Genomic DNA, 24,976 nt, shown 5'->3' on the forward strand with positions numbered 1-24,976 from the left:
ATGACAAGTGAACTTGGAAAAGTTTTCACTGACTCTGCACATGGATTCCCCCATCACCAGCTCCATGCTGTATATATGGATTCCCCCATCACCAGCTCCATGCTGTATATATGGATTCCCCCATCACTAGTTCCATGGGACTTGCCGGTCAGTCTGGTACCTGTCAAATGTGCAACTATACACTCACTTCTGTGATTGTTTGATTAACATTTATGTCCTCTGTTACCAGTGAGTTCCATAAAGCCACATCAAAATTTGTTTGCTATTCATAGCCTCAATAAAAGAAGGCTGCCCACCCACCGGGCATTGGTGGTACACTCCTTTAATCCTAGCACTCGGGAGGCAGAGGCAGGTGAATCTTTGTGAGTTCGAGGCGAGTGCCAGGATAGGCTCCAAAGCTACACAGAGAAACCCTGTCTCGAAAAGCCAAAAGAAAAAAAAAAAAAAAAAAAAAAAAAGGCTGCCCTCAAACTGTTGGCAGTCAATAAATCTTTGTCTGGTACACTGACTCCAATCCTGCTAGGAGAATCAGTGGAGAACACTCAGCAGAACAGAGTAATCATGATGAGCAGCCCTTGGCCATATGTTAACACAGCTGCATCCTGAAAGCATCTTTACAAAAGCAGGTGGAAGGCGGATTTAACCGACAGGCATTACTTGTCCAATCTTGGAAAAGACCTCCTATAATCGCTACTATATGCAACGTCATGCCATGTGAAATACCCACAGCAGTAGGCCCTCTTCCCTTTCCTTGTCATATAACATGGTTCCATTCACTTTATCCTTCATTTCACTTTTTTTACATTAGCCATTCAAGTCTTATTTATTCTGGAGTCAAGACTTTATTGCCCAAATCATTTTGACCACCTCCCTACCAATTCTGTTTCTATAACATCAATGGTTCATCTGCAGCAGCTCCCAGAGAAGTCTATGTAGACACCCTTCACCTACTAAAGGAAAATAAATGTGCGTCAGAGGAGCAAAGCACCCAACACCGCATCTGATTTGACCAGCACTGGCCCTGTGCAATACTCTCTTGGTCTCACCTCCTACTGCCATGCTTTTCCTTGCTCCGCACCTACACCTAGAAGACTGACATTCTATCCCCCTCTTCACAACACAAGTCTTACCCTAGGCTTTCGTGACACAACCCTCTGTGTTCTTCAACACAAGCCCTCCAGGAACATGACCTCTACCTTGTGAGGTCAAGCTATGGATCCTCTGTATGCTCCAAAAGCAAGTGCCTTCATTGCCAGAAAAGTAAAAGCCATCCATCCAGTCTTTCCTCCATGTCCTTCGAGGACACTGTGCTTAAAGGCAATCAGCTCAGGAGCAAGCAGGTCTTCCTACCTTACATGTTAATGAGCAAGCAGGGCTTCCTACCTTAAATGTTAATTCATTCATTTCCTCAACCGTAATACTGGCTTCAGTTCTGAAAAAACATGCAGTGTTCTGCAAGAATTATGGTCTAAGAAGGGAAGGGCATATAGAAACAAAGGAAGTTAGGGGTGGTCCCTTGAAAAGCCCCTGGAATTTGTAAACAGAGCAGTGATAATAGCAATCAGTAATCTAATGCAGGCACCAGCTGGTTAAACATCTACCTGCTTTTATAGAGGGCCTTATACCGGACACTTCACTCTCTTCTCCCAAACTTCACGGCTCTGACACAAAGAGCTTCAGGTTTTATTCTGCCTCCCTGAGGACTGTTCTGTGCTCACAAAGGGAACACCCTAGGGCTTCGTATTCGGCCCTTACCAGTTCCCTGACAGCAAAGCTCCCCACAGCCCAGGCAGAATGGAGCCCACAGGAGGAGCAGACACTTTATGGACATACAGCTAGCTAAGACTTCCTCTTTATGACCAAACTTGCTCCTAGATGCTCCCAACATTAGCATTTGGTAACAAATGCACCCCAAAGACCCCTGTGGGCTACAAACACAATTTGCTTATTAATCAAGACCACTTTTGGTATTATAGGAGCAAGAGGATGGAGCATGTCCATTCTATAGATGAGGAAGCTGAGGCTTACAGAGATGTAGTTAAAGGGGAGTTTGCCCCGTGTTTAAGCCTAAGAGCAGATCTATGAATTTAAGATAGGCAGTGCAATTGCAAATTATGTATCTGGAAAAGTATATGGTATATGGAAAATAGGGTAAAGGGAGAAGGGAGAGATGAAAGAGTAGATATGAAAATGAGAGGGGAAAATTTGGCAAGATGTCTGATAAAGGAAGCCTTCAAGAAAGACAGTGATCAACAAAATCCAAAGTCTCTATACCCAACAAAAATTGGTGTTGACATGTTAGCTGAAGATAAAAGAAAAATGTACATGACATGTAACATAAAGGAACAGCCCAGCCTATATTTGTTTTCTGTCTAGAAGAATTAAAGAACCAGCACTCAGGAAACAGAGGCAGGGGGAATCTCTGTGAGTTCAAGGCCAGCCTGGTCTATAGAGCGAGTTCCAGGATAGCCTCTAAAGCTACAGAGAAAACCTGTCTCAAAAACCAATAAAAAAAGAGACTGTTCTATGACTGTGGATTGTGCTAGAGACATACTTTTACTGCACAGAATTAGTAAACCTGAGAATTAATTATTCAGTATGGAGCTTCAGGAGCCTCTGTGCATGGAATTGTGGCAGCTGGGCTGACACCATTGTCACCTGTGCCTCACAGGTTCATGCTCAGTCTCATCTTTACAGACCCTTCGGGGAAGGCTCAGAAATTCAGTAAGTGATAGTCTGGATAAATTTTACTATAATTAGTGAGGCACAACTAGGTAAAAATAATTAGAATGTTTCAATGAAAGTAAAAGAGACTTGCTGACTCACCTGCCGCCACTCTCAAGGAGAAACTGGTGACTGAGTCCACAAGGGAACTGATATATACACTGCCCTTCTTTATCTCAACATCTGGAATGTACATCTAATACTGAAAGCAAACCTGATGTTCCTGTCAGGCGCTTTTAAAGTCTTTGGGGCCTTTGTCTTATCACAGATGAGCCTTCAGCTGTTGGAGATGAATGCTTCTCGAAGAAAAAGGGGTGGGGTTCTTCACGTGTAAGAGGTGGGAGGGGAGTCATTTACTCAGACCAGACATGGAGACCAAGCCCCAGAACTTCCCCCAGGGTCACATTTGAGGTCCATGATGAGGCAGGGCGTGCCACGTATGTGTGCTTGATTTCACAGCCACAGGAACAACAGTAAAGCTGTGAGCTTTGCAAGATCCACAGAAGGCAATGGCCTCCGGTCTTGTCCCAAGTAGGATAAATGTTGAAAGTAGGGTAAATGGTTCAGGAGCAAACAGAAAGGCTATCAAGTCACTACTACTGACAACAGAGCACTCAGGGTGACATACTTCTAGACTGTCAGATAAAGAACAACAGCTAACTCCAAAGGAAAATGTTAAAACTATATGTAAATTTAAAAAAACTATATGTAAATTACACAGAGAAGGGGTTCAGGGTGGGTTCAGTCCCCTTAGACTGAAACAAAAAGAAAGAAATGGACATAAGGAAGGAGGAAGCCAGGCAACTCCAGAACACATGGATCAAAAGACAGTGTAGCTGGGAAGAAGCAATTTAGCTGTGTATTACTGTGTGAGGAAACATACTTTGGAAATTCTAAGCCAAATAACTTTGAAAACTCTGGGAGCACAGACTGCTTGTCTCCACTATCTGACTGGCTCTAACAGTGTAGGCCCTAGGGCTTAGCCAGAGGCTGTAATTAAAGGTATTTTGAATCTCTACTTGTAGAAAAATAATGCTTTAGGAAGTTAAATATTAATAGCATTAGGCATGGTCACTCATATTTAACATGAGTTCCAGAATCAAGATGTAGATTTCTGGGCTTATTACAAAAGTTTAATTTCTGAATCAGGAACATTTTGATAGTCCAACATCTCTACTAATTCTTCTTGAAAATTTAGTCCCATTTTTTTATCACAGTCCCCAGAATTTACTGTGTGTATTACCCGGCTTGCTGTTAGTCATCAAAACAGCTTTGAAGACCTTAAGGTAAAGGAGGCATTATGGAGGGCAAGGAGTTTGAAAACTGTGGCCAGGTGTCTCAAAATTCACCTTCCACAAATGTTACTGTCCTGGGAACTGAAGACCCAGGCGCTTTTTAAGAAGTAAAATGTCCTTGCTACTAAAATGTAATGAATCCAACAGTAACTGGCTGAAAAATATTTAATGGGTCTACAAGATTGCTCGGTGGGTGTAAGTACTTACTGTGTAAGTATGAGAAACTGGGTTCAAATCCCCAGCCCCTGTGTAAAAAGTTGGGCATAGACAGCACACCTATAACCTGTAATATAGACACAGAGATGGGAGAATTTTGGGGCTTGCTGGTGTTCTTACCAGCCAGATTCCTTGCCCTCCTGACTTCCTGTTGTTAATAATGGGTATGGAAGGACAGAAGACAGGCAATGAGGAGGCAAGCTGTGTCTTCCGGTGGAAGCAGGGTGTGTGGCATGGCTCACGTGAGAGATGTGCATCTTCCAAAGCTTGACTAAGGACTCCAGAGCCTGGATGGGAGATGGGGGATGGCTCAGTTTGTAAAGCACTTCTGTACAAGTGTGAAGACCTGAGTTTGATTCCCAGTACTCACATTAAAAGCATGTGGGTACAAAGCATGCTTATGGGATCTCAGTGCCAGGGAGCAGAGACAAGAGGATCCATGTGGTTGGATGGCTAGGCTAGTCAGCCTAGCCTACTCAGTGAGCTCCAGGCCAGAAAGAGACTGTGTCTCAAACAAACAAACAAACAAACAAACAAAAACACCCCAAAACCCCCAGGGTATGCTTTGGTCTCCACACAGATACCTGTGTGTATACACCCTACTGACAAGAATGCACACACACACACACACACTCACACACACACACACACACACACACACACACACACACACACACACACACACACACACACACACACACACACACACACACACACTCCCACAAAGGACTCCAGCATTAGAAAGAGTTGCTTTCTCTGTGGCACTTGCCAAGTTATTAACCAGTCATTTTCAAGACAGATCCGATCTATAACCTGAAGGCAAAAAACTCAGACAGTGGAGGGAAAAAGAAAGAAATACACTTTTGTGGATGTCAGCATGCAAGTGACAAGGGAAAACCCAATTTGATCATGGTCACCCATCAGTAGAAAGACCCTTGATGTCAGAGAGCAGGCATCCAGGACCAGTTGATTTAACTAAATCCATACTTTATGTCTATTTCCAAAGTATAATCTAACTATCATCAATAAAAAAGACTGTTTCCTATAAGGAAATTGTAGCTTTTTACATCAGAGGAGCTGGTAGATTCCCCAGGCAGTGAAAAGATACCTGAATGATACTAGAACAGATAAATTAACTAAATGCTCCTTTCAGCCCACAAAAGGTACTGGGGTGAACCTGATGTAAAATATAGATTGGACATAGCAATGATAAACCCATATGCTTGTTTACACCCTACTACAGATGGACCTTCTTGGAGGGTGTGTGTGTGTGTGTGTGTGTGTGTGTGTGTGAACATGCCTTGTGGTGGCCAGGGAGAAAGCTAGATATCGAAACTCTGTTCCTTTCATTTAATTTTGCAACAAACCTATGATGGCACTGATTGTTCGGTGTTGGGAAGACAGTTCAGTTGCTAAAGTATTTGCCAGGTAAGTATGGGAACTGAGTCTGGTTCTCCACACCCATACGAAATATTGTGTGCTGTGGTTAAGGGTCTGTAATTCCAGTGCTGGGGATGGAGGAGACAGGGAGCTGCCTGGAATTCACTGGGCAGCCTGCCTAAACAACTCAAGGAGTGTTATGATCAGTCCAGAGACCCTGAATCAAAACAGTAAGATGGAATATGATGAGAAAAGACACCAGACATTGACCTGCACCACCCCATGTGAACACACACACACACACACACACACACACACACACACACACACACACACACACTTTAACCAATTTTTTTAAAACACAGCAGTTTCATGTTTCAAGTTCCTATTTAATTAGGACTTATGCTTTTGGTTTTCCTTGATCAGATACAAATAAATAAATAAATAAATAAATAAATAAATAAAAATAAAAAACCCAAAACAAGTGAAAAACAAGAAAAACTGCAACATGCCATTTTCATTCTGATTTGTATTTTGTTAAACACGGCAGAGACTGCATTTAGGAGAAGTGTATATGTAAGGTCTCTACAGAATTCACAAATTTTGTGAACAAAGGGATCTGTGTGCTCTTTTCAGCTCTCTCAGAGGCCCAGTGGACTCTGTAGCTAAGATGGCTATTCTAGAGTTTCTTATAATTCTCATATCATCCACTCCAGATTTGAAAGGTTTAATTTATTTTTAATCAAATTTGCATATAGTGGGTGTATCCATAATAGCTTAAATAGCTACTAGGAATTTTACAGCCTTTGCTGGTTAGTTCCAGCAGCACCCCTTGTCCCCCATCACTTCCTTCCCTCTCTTCTCGGTTTTTGCCCAGGGTGGTCCTGATGATGGCTCACCATGGATCCTTACATCTAAGAAGACCTAAGAAGACCTCCAGGAAGGAGGTCCAGTTGACTTGACTTCCTTATCTTTTCAGTGTTGTTGGAAGATTTCCAGATTTCTTTGTCAGAAATTCTTAAACTTGAACCTACTTTGGAGTGGCCTAGGAGCTGTGGAGTAGGTGGAGGGAATCTGCTCTTTAGTGAGGCCCCAGGTGATGCAAGGCCTTTGGGACCCTAAACACACTTCAGAACAACATTCCAAGGACCAGGACTGGCCTAAGCAGGACTTAAGCCCTAAGCGCCTCAGCTTTGAGTCAAATGGAATGGGGTGTTTTCACAAATATTCAGTGTCCTTTAAGAGTATCTAGTCTGTCATCTTTTTATGAATATGAGAAGTCCCAAGTGTCAATAGAAAATAAACACAATGGCCCACGTACACAATAGTTTTAGGAATTCTATCAAGATTATGTCAATTAATAAACTGAGAAGAAAATTTTGCTCTGAGCTTTTAAAACAAACCTAAAAAACTCCTAGGAAGCTGAAATAAAATTGACAAGGGCCCAAATGTTGGCTAGATATTATTTTAAATAATAAAAGCTACACTAGATAATTTATATAATATATATATTATAATTTATATGTAATATATATCTAAATAAACACACACACACACACACACACACACACACACACACACACACACACACACACACACACACGATTCCCAACTGAGGAAAGCAGGAGATCTGAAGAAAACTATGATTTTTCTTTCTTGAAGCCATAACATCAGGAATGTTTTCCCAGTCTTGCCTTCCATGCTTGTAAGTGCGCTGGTACTTTGTAGGCTCTTGGAATTACAGAAGGAACAGAAGTCTGTCCACAGTGCACTAATCCCAATATAATGGACTCATTCTTTGCACTAGGAATAAGAAGGTATTTAACAAAATAAATTATCACCTTAGGTGAATTATTTCTGGTTTAAAAAAATGGATGAGAATTAGCATGAGAACAGAAAACTTGGGTGCCTGCTGAATAAGTATTGTTTTGTTGAACTATGGGCTGTGCTGAAATTCCCTTAAAATGCTCTCAAAGTTAAATGAGAAAAGAAAAGAAAATATCGCACATAAAACCCCATGCAAAGCAAATAGTACTAAAGCCACTATCCAATGTTCATTATATAACAAATGGGGATAACTCATCTTACTTATACTTCAGTGTCTCCTTGACACCAGGAACACTGATGAAGTGTTTATGCATTCCCAGAGTTTCAGACATCTTCAGCAGGCTGGATAAGTGCTATGCAAGTGTGACATGTGTAGGTTGGAAAGGAACCTGGACTGAGAGCATGAGTAAGATGTGTGACTAACAAGTCAAGAGCTGCCTCCACACTCATGTCTGAATGGAAGGCTCTTGGCACCTCTGGTGAGGGTGTCTTTTCACTGCTCTCTCCTACCGGAGGAGCTGTTTTTAACAGGAAATGGCAGCCAGGCAAGATACGTGACCGTGAACTTGGGTCAAAATTATGAGAGTGAAACGAGTAAATGAATTGTGTCTGTATGGGCAGTTCTCACAGTGGCACATGAAGACTGCAACTTAGGAATGATGGTAATAATTACTGTGTACCATGATTGATAAATGGGTCACTGTAAAGTGTGAATGTACATGTGGGTATGCAGGTGTGTTCTTGTGTGTATAAAGTTCATGTGTTTGCAGATACATGTGTGTGTATAGGTACTCATGCACATGAGTAGATATGCAGAGGCCAGAGTTCAACTTTGGGGGACCATCCACCTTGTTTTTTGAGACAGGGTCTCACACTGGTCTAGATTCACTAATTAGGCTAAGCTGGCTGGCCAGTAAACCCCAGGGGTCTGTCTGTCTGTCTGTCCTTCTACATTATGACCACAGAGTCCTTGCCCAGGTTCTCATGTGGTTACTTGGAACTGAGCATGGGCCCTCATGATTACAATCACTCTACCAAACAAGCAATCTCCCCTCACCATATATTATAAATTTATTATAACCAACAAAGCAGAATCCATGACTTTCTTTGCACTCAACACTTTGCTAAAGGCTTCAATCCGAAGGTCACAGCCATCCTCAGCCTTTCAACTGAGGTCAATTTAGAAGGTGCTGAAATTTCTATCTCATGTAGACCTAAATTGAAACAAATATTCATTTGAGTTACTGGATATTTTTTTTAATCGTGTGTGTGTGTGTGTGTGTGTGTGTGTGTGTGTGTGTGTGTGTGTGTTCAGGTGTGTGACTTTAGGTGTGTGTGTGTTACCATACAAGTGTAGACTCAGAGGAAAACCCAATTCTTGCTTCTTACCTTCCAACCTTTTCAAAGAGTGGTTCTTAGAACACCAGGCTACCTGACCCATGAGTTTCCTGGGATTCTCTCGTCTCCTCCTCCCATCTCCCTATACCAATGCATGTTGTCTTGTCTAGCTCCTAGGTTCTAGGGATTAAAATTCATTCCAGTTCTTCCAGGCCCAGTTCCTGGAAATCTTTTAAACAGGACTAAAACAACTTTGGCAAATGAATATACTCTTTTGAGTGTAAATTTTATGAGATCCAAACTCAGGTCAAGATATTCTGATGAAATTTAGTCTCCAAACTACAATATGTTGGAAACATGAAATATGTACCCAAATTTGAGGACAGCATGAAGCTCAATAAAAGACTTAATAAGGAAAAAAAAAGTTTAGAGTTTTGTGGCTAATTCTCATATAACATGTTGAAATAATAATATTCCAGATTATAGGGTAATGTAAAATGCATCAAAATTGATTTTCTCTGTTTCTTTTTGTTCTTTCATGAGAGTACCCAAGGATTTGAAGTCTAAGCTGGGCTCACATTCCACTTGATGTGTGCTACTGTGTAGGTGGACCCTTCATTTGCCTCTCCAGACTCTCCAGAGAAGACTTTAATACCCTTATTTTACAGATGAGGATACCAAGATTCATGAAGGAAAACCATGCCCAAGGTCACTCAGTGCATTACTGGACTCAGGGTAACACCAGATTTTCAAGAGCAGCTCTGAGTGTGAGCCACCTCTCAAAGCATAATGGTAAATACATCACTTAGCGTGGGAATTTGACATTTGGGTTATTACTACTAAAACAGTTAACTACACGTGCTTTGAGGCTGTAGTCATAAGGTCTTGTTCACCCCAGAAACTCAACCTCTTGAGATTAATCTGTCTGCCATAAATATCAGCAAGCATTTAACAATACAAGAAGATCATTACTGCTGCTTGCACCAGATGAAGGATTCGAATTAAATTCCATCAAACCACACTGAACTGACACACTTTGACAAGCTCCTTACACCCACCCCCACCCCCAAGAGAGCTTGCATTTTATTTTAATTTTTAAGTTTGCTCACCCGTTCTTTCCACCAAAGCAAAAGGGAGAAGGCCCTAGAAATACTGAATAGGGTAAATTAAAAGAAAGTGCGACTAAGTTAATAGGGGACATAGATGGACCTTCAGAATCTGTGAAAACACAAAACCAAGAGGTGCATTTTCATCCCTTCACAGTCTCGCTTTTGTTGAAGAGCCAAATCCCCGTCCTAAAACGTGTGGGCAATACATCAGCAGGCATTATTTTAAATCAACCAGTTTTATAAAATAAGCCAAGAGTTGAAAGAGGCAGGACTAATTACCAACATTCCTTGATGAATTACTTGGCGGTGTGTGCTAAGTCAATGTACGTCTGTGTCTTGATCCCCAATTTTAGCCTGTACTTATTTCCCAGGAGGTAAAAGGAACATGTGGCTAATTAAGGCGCCAATCTCCACAGCTAGAGTACTCAAAGGTAAGATTTCTTTGGGGGAAAAAAAAACAAAGACAAAAGAAAAGGTTCTTTGCCTGGTACTTATTAATCTAATTTTTACTAGTTCACTAGAAAAACAGAGCTGATCTTGTCACCTTTAGGCAGTGTGAAAAATGTTACATATTTGCAAGTTAGCCAATAAGAATTTGTTAATCCTTTCCTAACTGGAAGGAATGTCTCTGGTTTGTCACTTCTAATTTAGTCTCAACAAAATGTCCAAGCTCTAAAATTTAATTATATAAAAACCAGGGCCAACAGGGGAGATTACAACGAAGTTATGTATGCCACTGGTGAGGGAGCAATTTGAATTGTGCCTCTTATTTTAGGACTCTTTACAACTCTTTAAAATCATTCACAACTGGGTGATTAAATTCCTTTTGCTCATTTTTAATTGCCAGCATCCTTGAACCTTTTTATCTTGTTTCTAGGAAAACTACAAGACCTGTGTGATGTGCATGAGTCTGCTAAACCCACCCATCAGAAGCAGTGTATGCCTCAGAAAGTGGTAGGTGAACAGGAATTCACTGAACTCTTAAGTAAAATGCATTAAAGACATCCATTTTAGTTATATAAAATAAACTGCACACACCCAGTCTCCTAGGTTTTGTAGTTCATGTATGTGTGTATATGTGTGTGGACACTCATGCACATGTGTGTTTATGTAAAGGCTAGATATTGACATCAAGTGTCTTCCCCTGCCAATCTACATCTTATATTTTGAAACAGAGCCTTTCCTGGACCTGGGGCTCACCAATTCATCTGGGCTGGGTAGCATGTGAGCTCCCATGAACCTTCTATCTCTGCCTCCCTAAGTTGAGATTGTAGGCCGGGTGCAGAGTGAAGCTTAGCTTCTAACAAGTTGCAAGCCAAGCCTTTCACCAATTTGCGCTATCATTCCCACACTCTAAAGCACAAAATTTAGTTTAAAGGAAAACAGTAACAGAGCCTTTGATTAGCATTATATCCAACCCCAGCAACACCCCTAAGATTTCCAGGATGAACAATTTGCCTTCGATTCAATCTGGGCCATCTTCCAATATTATCAATTTTAAAAACAATGATTAAAACAATTCTTTCTAGAACATTCTATGTTAACTGCATCTTGGTTTGTATGCTTTCTATACACCAAATCTTATTTCATCTTCTTCTCACATAATTATGGTATTATAAACAAGATCTGAGAAGCTGTTGAGGCTGATACTCAAAAAGGCAATAAAAAGAGACACATTCAGGACAAGAGTCAATATTCTAGTACTGATGGCAGCTATAACCTTTAGCAAAGCCACTGTGCTAATTTACATATTTTTAACACAAATGCCATTCATTTATCTTAGTAGGGTGAAGTTAAATTTAGATTTTGCTTACACTTGTCCATATCTGCTCTTGTTCTAAGGCATGCTTACATCTATCAGTAGTCTTTAAGCCTATCCTTTCTTTAAGTGTTGAGATGAAACAGGCAACATTTGTGACGGGGATTCTGACCTTCTCATGCAATAATGTAATCATTATTACAACCGACATTCACTTAACAGCAAATAGAAAAACAAGCAGATATGAAGTCCTGGTTTTAAGGACTAAAATAGCGGCAAATGTTCTGATACTGAAAGGAGGAGACAAGGGAAAATAAAAGAAACAACAACAACAAAAATGGAATCATAACTTCAGGGGGAAATTCTTATAGGGAGTGAATAAAAACCATTTAGAATCACATAGAGGTATTAGTAAATACAGAGACAGATAATACACATGAACTAGGATAGGCTGAGCCCCCAACTTCTTTAGAATATAAGTGATCCTGGCTTTGGATTTTCAGATGCCTTTGTAAGAAACCTCCTATTACATGGTTTTTCACCCATAATGATAACTATCACTAATCCAAAAATTATCATCGAGGTTAGTGTGGCTAGACAGAATTCTTATGTAGGAAAACGCAGTCAAATCCTACATCTCACATATCTTAGAGACTAGGGAAGAAAATTTAGTTATTCAACAGAGAAGGCTAGGAGTGGGGGTATAGTAGAGAGCATAGGATGTGGGCTCAACAATATGCCTGTTTCCCCACCTGGGCTAGTCCTATATATCCACAGGGATATTTTGAAATAATGAGCTAAAATGTCAAGTTTTCAACCTATCACCTATTGTGCCCGCAATCAGTTCCAGAAGCCAGTGAAGTTGTCTTGCATTCCCACCTTGTCATCAAAATAATTCCTACCAACGTTATAAGCCGTAGCCAGAAGCTCTGTGATGGACACATGTTATCAACTCATATGTTGCCACATCATCTGAGGGGCCGAACATGGCTATCTTCTTCTCTTGAAGCTCAAGCCAAGAAAGATACTAGCTACTACAAGTGGGCCAAGGGAGCCAACTGACTGGGCTCAAATCCTGACAACACCTCAGACTTTTATGAGATTTTCAGACCCGTGTAACTCCTCCATGACAATCCATGCATCCATGAAATGGGGATGCTAGCAACAGCCTCACAGAAGAGGGATGGGAGAAAATTAGTCAGTACCATGGCCCTATGCTAAACACGAGTGTGACTGTGGGACAATGCCCAGCCAGAATGCAGAAGCCTCAGCTATAGGAGTCTTAACAAATGTTGTCAAAGTACAACAGGGAAAGAGAGGACATTCTGCGGACTCAAGAACAATGCTGTTCAACCTTTCCTCATTAGTGTGCCTCTGAGACCTTGCAGGTATTCTGCCCATTCCCTCTTCTTCTGACCCACCTTCCCAAAAATTGAACTGACACACTAACACTGTTTTCCTAGCTGTGCGCTGTAGCTTTGGAGGGCTACAAACAACTGTGGTGCCTATGTTGGGTGTGTGTGTATGTCATAAAAATGCGACAGATAGCTGGGCGTTGGTGGTGCACGCCTTTAATCCCAGCACTCGGGAGGTAGAGGCAGGCGAATCTCTGTGAGTTTGAGGACAGCCTGGTCTCCAGAGCGAGTGCCAGCATAGGCTCCAAAGCTACACAGAGAAACCCTGTCCCGAAAAAAAACAAAACAAAACAAAAAAATGTGATGAATATGTGTTTGGTACCTGTGCATGTGCATATGTGAATATCTTATGTTGTTATCTGTTGTAAGCATGGAAGCCAGAAAAGGATGTCAGGTGTACTGCTCCACTACTCTGCAATATTCTCTTGAGACAGGCTCTCTCATTGAACCTGGAATGAGGCTAATAATGCAGGGATTTTCCTGTGTCTATCCTTCCATCACCAAGAGTTATGGTCATATACAGACACTCCCAGCTTTGCATGTGTGTCCTAGGGATTTAAACTCAGGACCACATGCTTGCACTGGAAGCACTCTTATCCACTGAGCCATCTCTCAGCCCTGGATATTTTTGATCTCCAATAACCAATTTTGTTTCCCTTAGGAGTAAGATATTACCCTCGTTGAGTATGTATGGTCTACAGGCCTTGTCACATTAAAGAGAAATCACAGTGAGGAGTTCATTAAACTACACTCACCCCCTGACCCTGGTTCTGGCCCACACCCTGAGTCCTGTCCTTTAATAATTTCCTCATAATAGTGCTCTTACCATGACTAATAGGGAATTGTGATAGATGGAAGTGGACTGTACCTTCCTTTGACAGGACAAAATGAGAAGCAGCAAGCTGGCACCTCCTCTCACATAAATCCACAAGATACCTCCAGTAACTCCAAGTGGCTCATGGAGACACACTAAAGACCTGCCTACTCTAAGACAAGCTGCTGTGTGGTTCACATGTACACCATGCACAGCTGCCCTCCGCCAGCTGAAATCCAAGAGTCTATCAAAGCCCTTGTCCACATAGAGCCCCAAGCCACATAATAAAACTTGCTTTGAGTTCATAAAAGGAGAATCCCTTTCTTTCCTCATTTCCTTTTTCTTTTTCTTTTTTTCTTTTTTTTCTGATACTACCAGGTAAAAGCACAACTAGAGCTGATGTTTGCATATTTTTAGAAAAATGGAAACTAATTTGTAAGGCTGGACATTTTGCTGTAGATAGTTGCCTACAAATGCAAGCAGGGAGGACCTGGTCCAGCAAACACTGTACCACTACTGAGCCATCACAAAAACAGAGACAGAGACTAAGTGAACTTGGACTGAAGTCCCCTTTTGGCCTGTGCTAAGTTGGATTGTGCAACTTAAGACAGCTCAGTGGAACATCTTTGTGGGCTAGCCCTGACATTAGCGACTCTTTATGATTGGAGACTCCAGTAAGATTTCCAAGCAACATGGGACATGGATGACTCCCAGGTAGTGCCAAGCAAACTGGCATTTGTGCACACCAGCACCATCAACTGGCTTTGGTGACAAAATGAGAGTCCCCACTTGACCCAAAGAAGAACAGGGTGGGGGGGTGCAGTCTCAAAAGTAGAGACAATGTAGAAGAGACACACATAGGGCTATGTATACATGCCCAACCCTGCCTACTGCATCTCTTCAAGATATGCCCCTGTGAAAGGCAACATAGAATTGCAAAGTAGGAAATGGCAGAATGGTCCTACAGGAAACAAGGCAATTTACACACTTCCTAGTGAATTTTACCTCCCATAGTAGAAATCTGTTGGATGCTAACAAACACAGCCTACAATTTCCAAAAATCACTGACTGGGCTTTAAAAATAAGTAAAATTACCTTACAGGTGACAATGAACAAGTCTGACCCTCTGTGTCTTTGGGGCAGGAAAAGCTGTTTGTAGAAGGAAACTGAGTCTCCTTCCTGTAAATAATGATGTGGTCTTAAAGACATGTAGTTTTATGCAAAATTACAAGGGCACAAATATTTATAAACCTCTGAAATCAAGGTGTGCAGACCATATATATCATACCGACTACAGCTTACATATATGAACATGGAATCAGTACATGACTCAGACCCAGCAGGTCATATCTTCTGGAGACAGATACAGATCCCCACTCAGGAGAGCAAAGCAAGCTGATCTGAGAGAGGCCATGTCTTTCCCACATTGAACAACCACTGTAATGAGACTGAGGCTCATCAATTCAGGCTAAATAAATCAGGAACTGAAGTTACATATTGAGTTTGGGATGTAGCTACTACCTTTACCTAACACGCACAATGAGTAAGTAGAGTCTGCAGCCAGCACTCACTAGAGTTTGCACTTCAATGGGCACTGTTGATGAGACAACCATCCCCTCTCCCACAAATGCCCGGATGAACAGTTTACAACATGCAGCGTCCTGCAAAAAGCATGTCTGTGCTTGATGAACAGCAAGTATTATTTCTAATTGGTAAACAATTTGCCCAATTCCTGAAATGATCTGGAAAAACAGAAAAAAAAATTAAAAATTAATTCAGAACTCTTTTACATCTGTCAACACTTTCTCCAAAACAGAAAAGGGAAAATTTAATGTACAACAGAAAGAACAGCTAGTCTTTATACTCTTAAGTAGACAGAATGGAAGGAGGGAGCAAGACTAGGAACTACAAGTTTCCCAACAGAGAAATGAATTCAAACTATAAACTACTATTAGGCGGCACACTGCCAGGGTCTGTGTGGAAGAATTTGACAGTCTCAGATCACAGTAGCAGCTGCTCCAATAATCAATAAAATAGAGGGAGATGAGCCAGTAACAGGAGAGGCTCAGTGAGCATGAGAGCACCAAGTCCACGGTCAGGACTGTGCTGCTGCTGCATCTGTGAGACCCACCATGACTAAAGGTCTGTCCCTGGTGACTCTGATTTCGTTTATATCAAGTTCAAACTTCAGTTCTGTATGGCTCACCTGCTGGAAAATTCTACCTAGAAAAGAAAGTGCTTCACAAAAAATCCCCAGCAATTTTTTAAATCCACAATTTGAAATACCGTTTGTGTTCACAATTGTGAAAAATCTATTATGCACCCATAGTGTCACTATTTATGTAAAGAAGCATGCTCGAGTTTCCCTCCCAAATTGTTTAGCTTGTTCTTAAGAAACCAAGTCAACAGCTCACTAATGTACAAATGCCTACAATAAAAGCCAACACTCCATGACATCCAATGTGAAATTAATATGACAAATAGACACATAAATTAGTGAAATCAATATAGAATACAGAACAGAACAGAATGCATGAACAATGGCCAAGTCCTGAGGAAGAAAATATGGGAATTTCCACTCTCTAATACAAATTCCAGTGTGTCCTAACTTTTCAGATGTCAACAATTTTTAACCATGCTTCACAGAGTTCCGTAGTCTAAGTAAAATGCTGCCAAGGAAAGGGATTAACCTGAAAACACCGATTTCACTTGTCAAAATGAGTAGTTCAATCCACTGATAGTGGGTTACTGGTGACAGGACTTTGTGTGTGTGCATGTGAAAATTGAATGTTGGCCTTTCTTCTAGCATGTTCTAACAAATACACTGGGAAATAGAGAGCCCTAATGTGCACTCTCCACCTCAGCACCCATCTGCCTTCACTGAGAAGTGGTATGCACTGACCATGCCCCTTAATGCTTTAAAAATGAAATCAATATCTCACTGAGGCTATACCACCAGAAAAAAAATGTGTTTAATGTAATAGATCACTTTCAAAATGCATGTAATCAGCCTGTGTTTCCATTACTAATGTTTTGAAGATACAAATTCACGAAAATTTTTCCAGATCAAACAAATCAACTGTTTCTCTATAGCCACTTCATGAAACTGTGTTGTATGATTTAAAAGGAACAAAAGAAAAAGGGAGAGAGCACTGCTGGTTGCATTTCTATGAAGCATTTCATGGTATTTTCATACACTAAGCTTATGAAACTATTTTTATAAAGCATGAAGTCTTACATTTCTCAAGGAATCACCAACGGAAACTTGCCTTAACATTTATGTTTGAATGTTTTACAATATTGCCTCAGATGAATGAAATCCTGTTTACATTTGGTCCTTAGAAGCAGCAAAACTGATCTGAACAGCTACTAGCTCCCCACAGGATGTTAGCCCAACAAGTCCTTCTCCTTTATGGGACACACTTGACTCTTACATAGCCAAAGGAGAAACACTCTAAAGTTAAAGTAGAGGTAATGACTGTTGAGTATGATAGACAATAATTTAATTTGATTGGGTCCTGTCTTTTAGCTCTAATAATTTATTTTTGCTTTAACTTGGGGCATTTTTCTGGTATTCTTTAGTTGTGGGGGGACTACAGTTCAATCCAGTGTTACCAGAATAAACAGAGTATAAGGGAAAATGCATAAATTATTAAGTTGTTTAATTTACATGTTAATTGTAATAAGGCTAGAAAATATTTTAAACATTTAAGAATTAAGCAAACTTTAGGATAATATTGAAATGATGTTCCTACACATTTATTTTATGGTAATTTATCCACCACCCCATATAACCACTCTAATAGGAAAATCTATTTCAATTTAAATACTACAATATAACATTAAACATTACCTTCTATCTGGATGTAAACCACTATGCTCAAATCCATGTCACCACCTCTAAAATTTGCTTTTCAGTTAAAAAAATCTTAAGATTATAGTGAATAAAACAGATACATGTTTCTGCATTGTGATTATAGAGGTCATGCTGCTTAGATAAAGTATAAACAGAATGATCATGACTCTCGCAAACAGGAAACAATAATCAAATGGGGACTCTCAAGTTCTACTCAGGCAGAACAGAGAGAGTCCATATATAGTTCATTCTATGGCAAAAAGATGCTTTTGCTTGATAGGGTGATAGAAGACTAAGAGTCATAATTGTGGCATTGCTCAGAATTTCAGTCATGTTAAAGTAAAATTTTATGCGGAAACCAGTTGCATCATTTTTGCTTTATTAGCAAAATTTCAACTGGTTTCTCTACCTAAGGGTTCCATAATGGTATCCTTAAATTTGAAAGTCTTTGTAAATATATGTGTGCGACTTTAAAGTCATTGTTAAAGAATTCCTGAAGGAGCCTGTGTGTAGCACATCACTCCTGTTCACTTTAAGAATAAACTTTAAGTAGGGGGAGATGGATGGATTTTCTTTTTTCTAAGCACAAGGGTAAAGCAAAGACTGACAATGCATGTGCAGGTTGAGGAGTTCACATTGCTTACTGAACAGGAACACTTGGCTCTTCACAATCAATCAATTAGGCGGATGGGTAAAATAATAATAATAATAAATGAAAAACAAGGAGGCTTCCCCACTTCTAGATTTTCTGGAACCAGTCGTATTTACAAATTGAAATGTTTATGAAGCAAGGCAACTCCCCATGTGGCAGGGAGGACAATGTGGGAGACGGAGGTCTATGGTCAGAGCGGCTACAACTTCCTCTCATAATTAGGAAGCTATGTGTCCCTGATGGAAGGACGTTAACAAGCTCCTGCAGTTTCCACTCTAGCAAGATATCAAAGAGACCCAAAGCAGACAGCTCACTTCAGTAAAAGGATTATGAGGTCTGGTTGTTAAGGCACAGACAGTGCTTGACCACAGTCTTCTTTCTGAAAAGACTTTCTGAAACAATTAGCTCTTAGGGTCAGCAGGATTTGCTAACTGAAGAGCAAAGTTAAAGTGTGGCCCCGGAAAGCATTTGTGAAAACATACACACAAGTTTCTAGAAGAGGCCTCTTTCAGATAACTCTTACGCTTGAAACCATTTCCAAAAACAAGACTGAGAAATGTTGCTCATTATAGAAAACAGCAGATCCCATTTGGGATTGGTCATGAAAACATTTCCACCATTCACGGGTTGCTATAACCTATACAGTTAGTCCAAATCCTTCTTTTAAAAGACAAAGCCTCATAGGAACCACTGGGCATGATGCTTATAAATAAGAATCTAATACCAAAACAAGCAAAGTCACAGTCCAGCGAATATGACACATAGGGCTGGAAAAGGGACAGGCTCAGTCCAAACACAGGGGCAACACTCACATACCTTGAGGACTTCCATCGGCACCTGGGTGGCAGAGGGAAGGGTGGTGGGCACGCTGACGTTTATGGCTGGTGTCTGACTCACAGGCACTCTCTGTTGCATGAACTGGGCTGCCTGCAGCTTCTGCTGCTGTTCCCTGCGCTCCTGCTCCTGCATCTGCTCACGCATGAGTTGCTGGCGTAGCAAGATGCGTGATGTCATACTGGAGGAGCTTAATGGAGGCTTGGAGGCCCCAGGATGCTCTGCGGAACTGCTGTGGGGAAACCAGAAGGCACACACCATTTAGTATCCTGATGAGACCCATCACCTGCATCGCGGGATATCCTAAATGCCACCAAACTGGGAGGTGAGTCTGCACAGATATAATCAAGGCAAGGCACGGCACTCCATGTAATTGAAAATCAAGAGGTGACAGGATTCTAGTCATTAGGAGTTGAATTAAACAAGTCAGGCTGATTGCGTCTAGGTATTTTTACCAAATCACTTATTTCTTTTTGACATTTATGCCACACACCACTGAATAAAACACCACCATATGCAGCAACTAGAAGCCATCCATCTCAATGGCACCCAAGTCTCCACAGTTAAAAACAAATTACTTGACTTGCTGTCTTAAATAGCTAAGTCTAAGTAACCAAGGACTCCTACATGTTATCTAAATTCCTTGAAGATGTCTAATATGGTTGCTAGGAAGGAAACACTGTTACAGGAAAGATTTTTGAAGACAACAAATGAAACAAATCATTAATGAAGAAGCATCTGAACCAGACATTGATACTGCACTCCACCCCTGTTTTGAGCAAGGGACAGAAGAGAAGCTGCACTGACAACCCAACTCTTTTCCTCCTAGTTTTCTTTGTGTGTCTTTCCTTGTGACTGACTCATCTGGGCATGTCCACGGCATCAGTGTTCTGTGCTTTCTCCATGAGGTCTACTTCTAAAGGTCAGGGACTCATTCTGTTCACTATTATCTAACATGCTTAAATGCGAGGAAGGTGAGAAAAAAAAAGAGTTCCTATTTTCCCTAGGTGAGGCTTTGGGTTGCTTATCTTGCCAATTCTGTGATATGCACAGATAATTAACCTCTTTCTGCCTGGTTTTCCATACCTGGAAGAGCTGTATACCGCATTTTCGCTATTTATTAAAGTGGGCTTATATTCTTTAAGTATCTGTACCACTGTACTGTACCACTTGTATCAAAAGCCTTCCCTCCTAAGGACTTACTGGTGTTGTGAGAGTTAAATACAGCAGTGCCCATAATCCCCACCTACAATGATCATTGCCCTGCTATATGTTTATGCTTGCAATTATTATCATCCAGTATAGGAATCAAACTTAATTATAATTATTCAAATCTCTATGCAACCTTATAAAACAATATTTTGGCTTCTGGAAAGAGAAAAATATGAATATTTGCATCCATCACACTTTAGGAATGGCATCTAAACTTAACTTGCCTCTTGAGCACAAACCCCACACTGTGTTTACCTTCCTACCACAGACAAAAGTCCTGAAGCCCCTGGCTACCTCTGTGAATAACCAAAGGACAAGTAACAGGTGTGCTGCAGGACAAAGATTTGTGTCACACTATCACGTAGTCCCCTAAACAGCCCAGAAGCTTATTTTCCATACAGAAAGTCAGTAAATTATAATAATTCATAAAATGTAATATCATGCATTCACTAAAATGCCATAAAAACAAATCTGCTGATATGAATAAAATTATACAATAGTTTTTAAATCCAGGTGAAAAATATCATTCTAGGTAGTATCCAATTAAAAAGCAAACCATGTTCATGACAAGAAAAGCATAATGATAGTGTATTACTATTATCCTTTATGAAAATTACATCTAAAAGCTAAAAATAAATTATTCATTTTGTTTCAGAAAGTTCCTTGACATGTAATTGTTGAAAGAACTCAAAAGTGGAAGAATTCACAAATATAAAGGCTTTTAAAGATTTCAAAAATATCCGGAGTCACCTAATTTTCCCTTCAAATGAGACCATAGCTAATTAAGTAAATTATGACATGAATTCAGCAACATAGTACCTTATTTCTTTAAAAATGCAAACGGAACAGCAAAGTAGGATATGCATGCAGTAAGCATAAGTCACAAATTTGGATTCCAATATGCATTTACAGGCTGATGCAGAGTAAGCCCAGCATGTGTGTGTAAGTGCACAAAGTGCCTAGCAGGGAATGTGTAGGACAACAACATTTGCTTGAGTGAGGATCAACTCAGGAAAATCAATTGTCTTTTAACTTTTCTCCTTTAAGCTACAATAAAACTAAAGTATTTTTTTCAGTGGCAATATATATGCACTAGACACTACAGAAAGTGGCAAAATGACAGGGGATCAGCATCACCACTAGGCTAGAAGAAAGGTGACTTGATCTATCAGACAATATTTCAACTACAAGAAGGGATTACAGTGTCCTAATCCAGGGTATCAGCTCTTCTGGGTGTCTTCAACAGCCCCACACATAAAACATCTTTCTTCTGCTGTTTCTCTTGCATTCCCTATAAATACACAGAACACCGAGAGAGTGGCATCTACACTTTGCTTATTATCTTAACATTGTACATTCCTCCACACAACCAAAAAGCTCCCCAACCATTCGTCGGTCTGTTCATCTAAAATCATCTATTCACTGCCAAAAAGAGCATCCGAAGAAAATGTATTTCCCACTTTGGAGTGCGTCTTCAAAGCTCAAATGTACTTTCCTAAGCCAAGAAAAGATGGGAGGTGGCTATTTAAAAAGAAACAAGTGGTCTGGCTATTCAAAGCCTGTCAGGTACAAGCATTCTCAGAGAGAATGATCCTTTTGATAAAAACAAGAGCCAACCTTTGTGTGGGTGCAAATGGAGCTGTGGCATAATCGTGCTAATTAACTGCACAAGACAACCCACTGGCTGCAATACCAGGGGAGGGGAATCCTTTCAATTAACAATAAAGCATCCCAGAGACAAATTAAAATTATTAGTGAGCAACCCACTAAGGCTTCATACTTTAACCTCAATAACAAAACCATTTAAAGTAGCTTCTATAATAGTCTATCAGGAAAGAAACAATACAGACCTGTTCAATAGGACGATACGGATATGGGGAACCTTATGAAAGAAACAATAGTAAACATAGTTTACATTTATAGAAAATAGAATAAAACTCAGCCAACTGACATTTTAACAAGGCTTCTAAAGGAGGTAGGAAGCATTGGGGTTATTTCACTACATACACATGCCCTGTAGGATATTTCCACATTGTGGGACATGACTACCAGATTCTCAGCTTTGGCTTGCCATCTTTTGAGTGTCCACTTATCTTAGAAACAACTAAATCCACAATTATAACCTCGTAGACAAAGACAGACACAACTAGAATATAATCCACTCACAGAACAAGAGAGCATGGTTTGTGAGTTTATGAAAGGGTTAGTAAGGAATGAAAGCTTAGCTAATGAATATTCCAAGTGGCTGGAATGGCTACTTTTAAGAAGGGGGGCTTCCTGACAGAGCCACTAACAACATATATCCAGAGATACCGGAGTGTATCTAATTTTAATAGCTAACTGGGCTCATTGTTGAGCCTACAAACCTCAGCTCTAGCTAGATAATCCTAATTCCATGAGTATGATTCCTTTTAACCCGATTACGTGAAGTTCATTGATTCAACAAATAATGACTACCAGGTGCTAGGGACACCTGGCTTCTAACCCCACAGTGAAAGCCCTGGCCACACTAATTCTCACAGATGCCTTCAGAAGAAGTCAATTGTCTAGACTTCTGGATTCTGATCTAGTTCTGCATGGAAAAGTGTATATTACTCTTCTCAGAAAGAAAATCCCATAGGCATGGCTGCAAGTGCATTTGCTGACACTGGCCAAACAAATTCCCTGAGCGTGAGACTTCCTCCATGCTAGTCAAGGAGGAGGCCACAAAGTGGAATGGAGTTGTACTTCCTATTCTAATTTACTCTTTATTCCTTTATACCACTATATTCTATTTCTTCTTCTTTGGAAGAAGTGTCAACTCTTTCTCCCTGGTACTTAACTATCTACCCAATCTCTATTGCTAATCAAATCAGTTATACGCCACAACCTGACAGTAAGACCTTATTGTCAAGGGCATTATATTCTTATGTCATTAAATATGAAGAAACCGAACTGGTACTCAGTCCTCCCTTCAAGGCTAAAGGATCTATTCAGAAGGGCAAAAAGATTTTAACAGACAGAGGTGGTGGACAACTGCAGGAAAATAGTATTTTCCAGATACAACAGGGCTGATGCACACATGAACTCACAGAGACTGTAATAGAAATCCACATAAGTTCAAACCAGACAAAAGTCCCAGCATGCAGAAGGGGATGTAGGTGCAAAGCCCCATGGCTGATCAAGAAGCTATTGCAATTGGTAGTTTCCAGGGAAGGGAAAATCTGTTTTCTCCAGTTGAGTGACACTGGGTATATCAACCACACTCCATGGAAGGCTGGATGCCCAGAAGTAGAAGGCCAACTCAAAATGGACTCTCTGGGGGTGTGTGTGTGTGTGTGTGTGTGTGTGTGTGTGTGTGTGTGTGTGTGTGTGTGTGTGTGTGTGTGTGTGTGTGTGTGTATGCTATTTTGTTTATTTTGACTTAGGGTTTCTTTTTAAGAGAAGGAACAGAAGTTGTGTAGATAGGGAGGGGGAGGATCTGAGAGCGAAGAAAGAATATGATCAAAAATATTACATGAAAAAATTTAATTAAAAAATTAAAAACAAAAAGAGACGTCATAAGCCAACATGTGAACTTTGCTATTTCCTCATTTTATCACCATAACTTATCTCCATTTTGCACAGACACCACTAGGGGTTGACACACTCTTGATGCCTGGGACTTTTACAGGAACTCCCCTCTGAGGCAGACCACTGGAAGTATACAAAAGAGGTGAAACGCCACACTTAAGTTTCTGTTCTTCAAATGAAGCTTCCACTAGAACACACACTCCATTTTTTTCATGTTTTAATTCTCTCTCTCTCTCTCTCTCTCTCTCTCTGTCTCTCTCTCTCTCTCTCTGTCTGTCTCTCTCTCTCTGTGTGTGTGTGTTGTGTGTGTGTGTATGTGAACACATGCATGGTCATGTGAGCACCTGTGGAAGCTAACGGCATTAGATTCCTAAGATAGTTACAGGTGGTTGTGAGCCACCTGTTTGGCGTTATAGACACTGAACTCAGGTCTTCTGACAAGCACTCTTAACCTTGGAGCCATCCCTGAGCCCCACACTCTCCAATTCTTGCTCATTCTGTCCAATGTGGATTTTCACTCACACCCAACTATTGACAAGAACTTTTTAAAGTAATGAAGTTTTTCTATATGTACTCAGACAATTGCCCCAATCACAGAGCATGCTCAGTCACTTGTCTAGACAACATTGTGGCAGATTAAAGACTACTTAAATGCTTCATATTTAATCACTGCATGCTTAGAATATATCTACCAAGGCCCAACGTTTATAACAGCAGATTGAAACCTAGATGAAAGTGTGCATCCTGATGTAAGGATTGGTGAATGGGTTGCACCCAATTTCACAGACAGCAGTTGAAGCTTACTGGCCCCACCCATTATGCAGGCCTACTCAGAATCCTGTGCCACTGATTTGACTTTTCGAAACCGGCCTCCCTTACTTTCAGCTCATGGATGCTCACAGTAGGCCTAGCCAATCAGTCTATCCGTTTGCTGGCAAGAGGGTCAGAAAGGGGCCAGAATGTTACCATGGTACAGAGGGTACTGCTTCTGAC

At 40.6% G+C, this 24,976-nt stretch overlaps 1 protein-coding gene across 10 annotated transcripts in view; it reads right to left on the minus strand.

The window, feature by feature from the left end:
* Positions 1-24,976, minus strand: part of Mitf (melanocyte inducing transcription factor) — a 213,205-nt gene that overhangs the window by 61,463 nt on the left and 126,766 nt on the right. For 7 of the 10 annotated variants that reach the window (XM_027428958.2, XM_027428957.2, XM_027428950.2 and 4 more), the window contains one exon: positions 19,202-19,451. The exons of 1 other annotated variant lie outside the window; for it this stretch is intronic. In XM_027428958.2, the coding sequence (XP_027284759.1) occupies positions 19,202-19,451 (250 nt within the window). The remainder of the gene's footprint in view (positions 1-19,201; positions 19,452-24,976) is intronic. 2 more of the 10 variants (XM_027428951.2, XM_027428949.2) reach the window with 1 other exon arrangement.

The sequence above is a fragment of the Cricetulus griseus genome, chromosome 8, assembly GCF_003668045.3.
Source record: "Cricetulus griseus strain 17A/GY chromosome 8, alternate assembly CriGri-PICRH-1.0, whole genome shotgun sequence".
Classification (NCBI taxonomy): domain Eukaryota; kingdom Metazoa; phylum Chordata; class Mammalia; order Rodentia; family Cricetidae; genus Cricetulus; species Cricetulus griseus.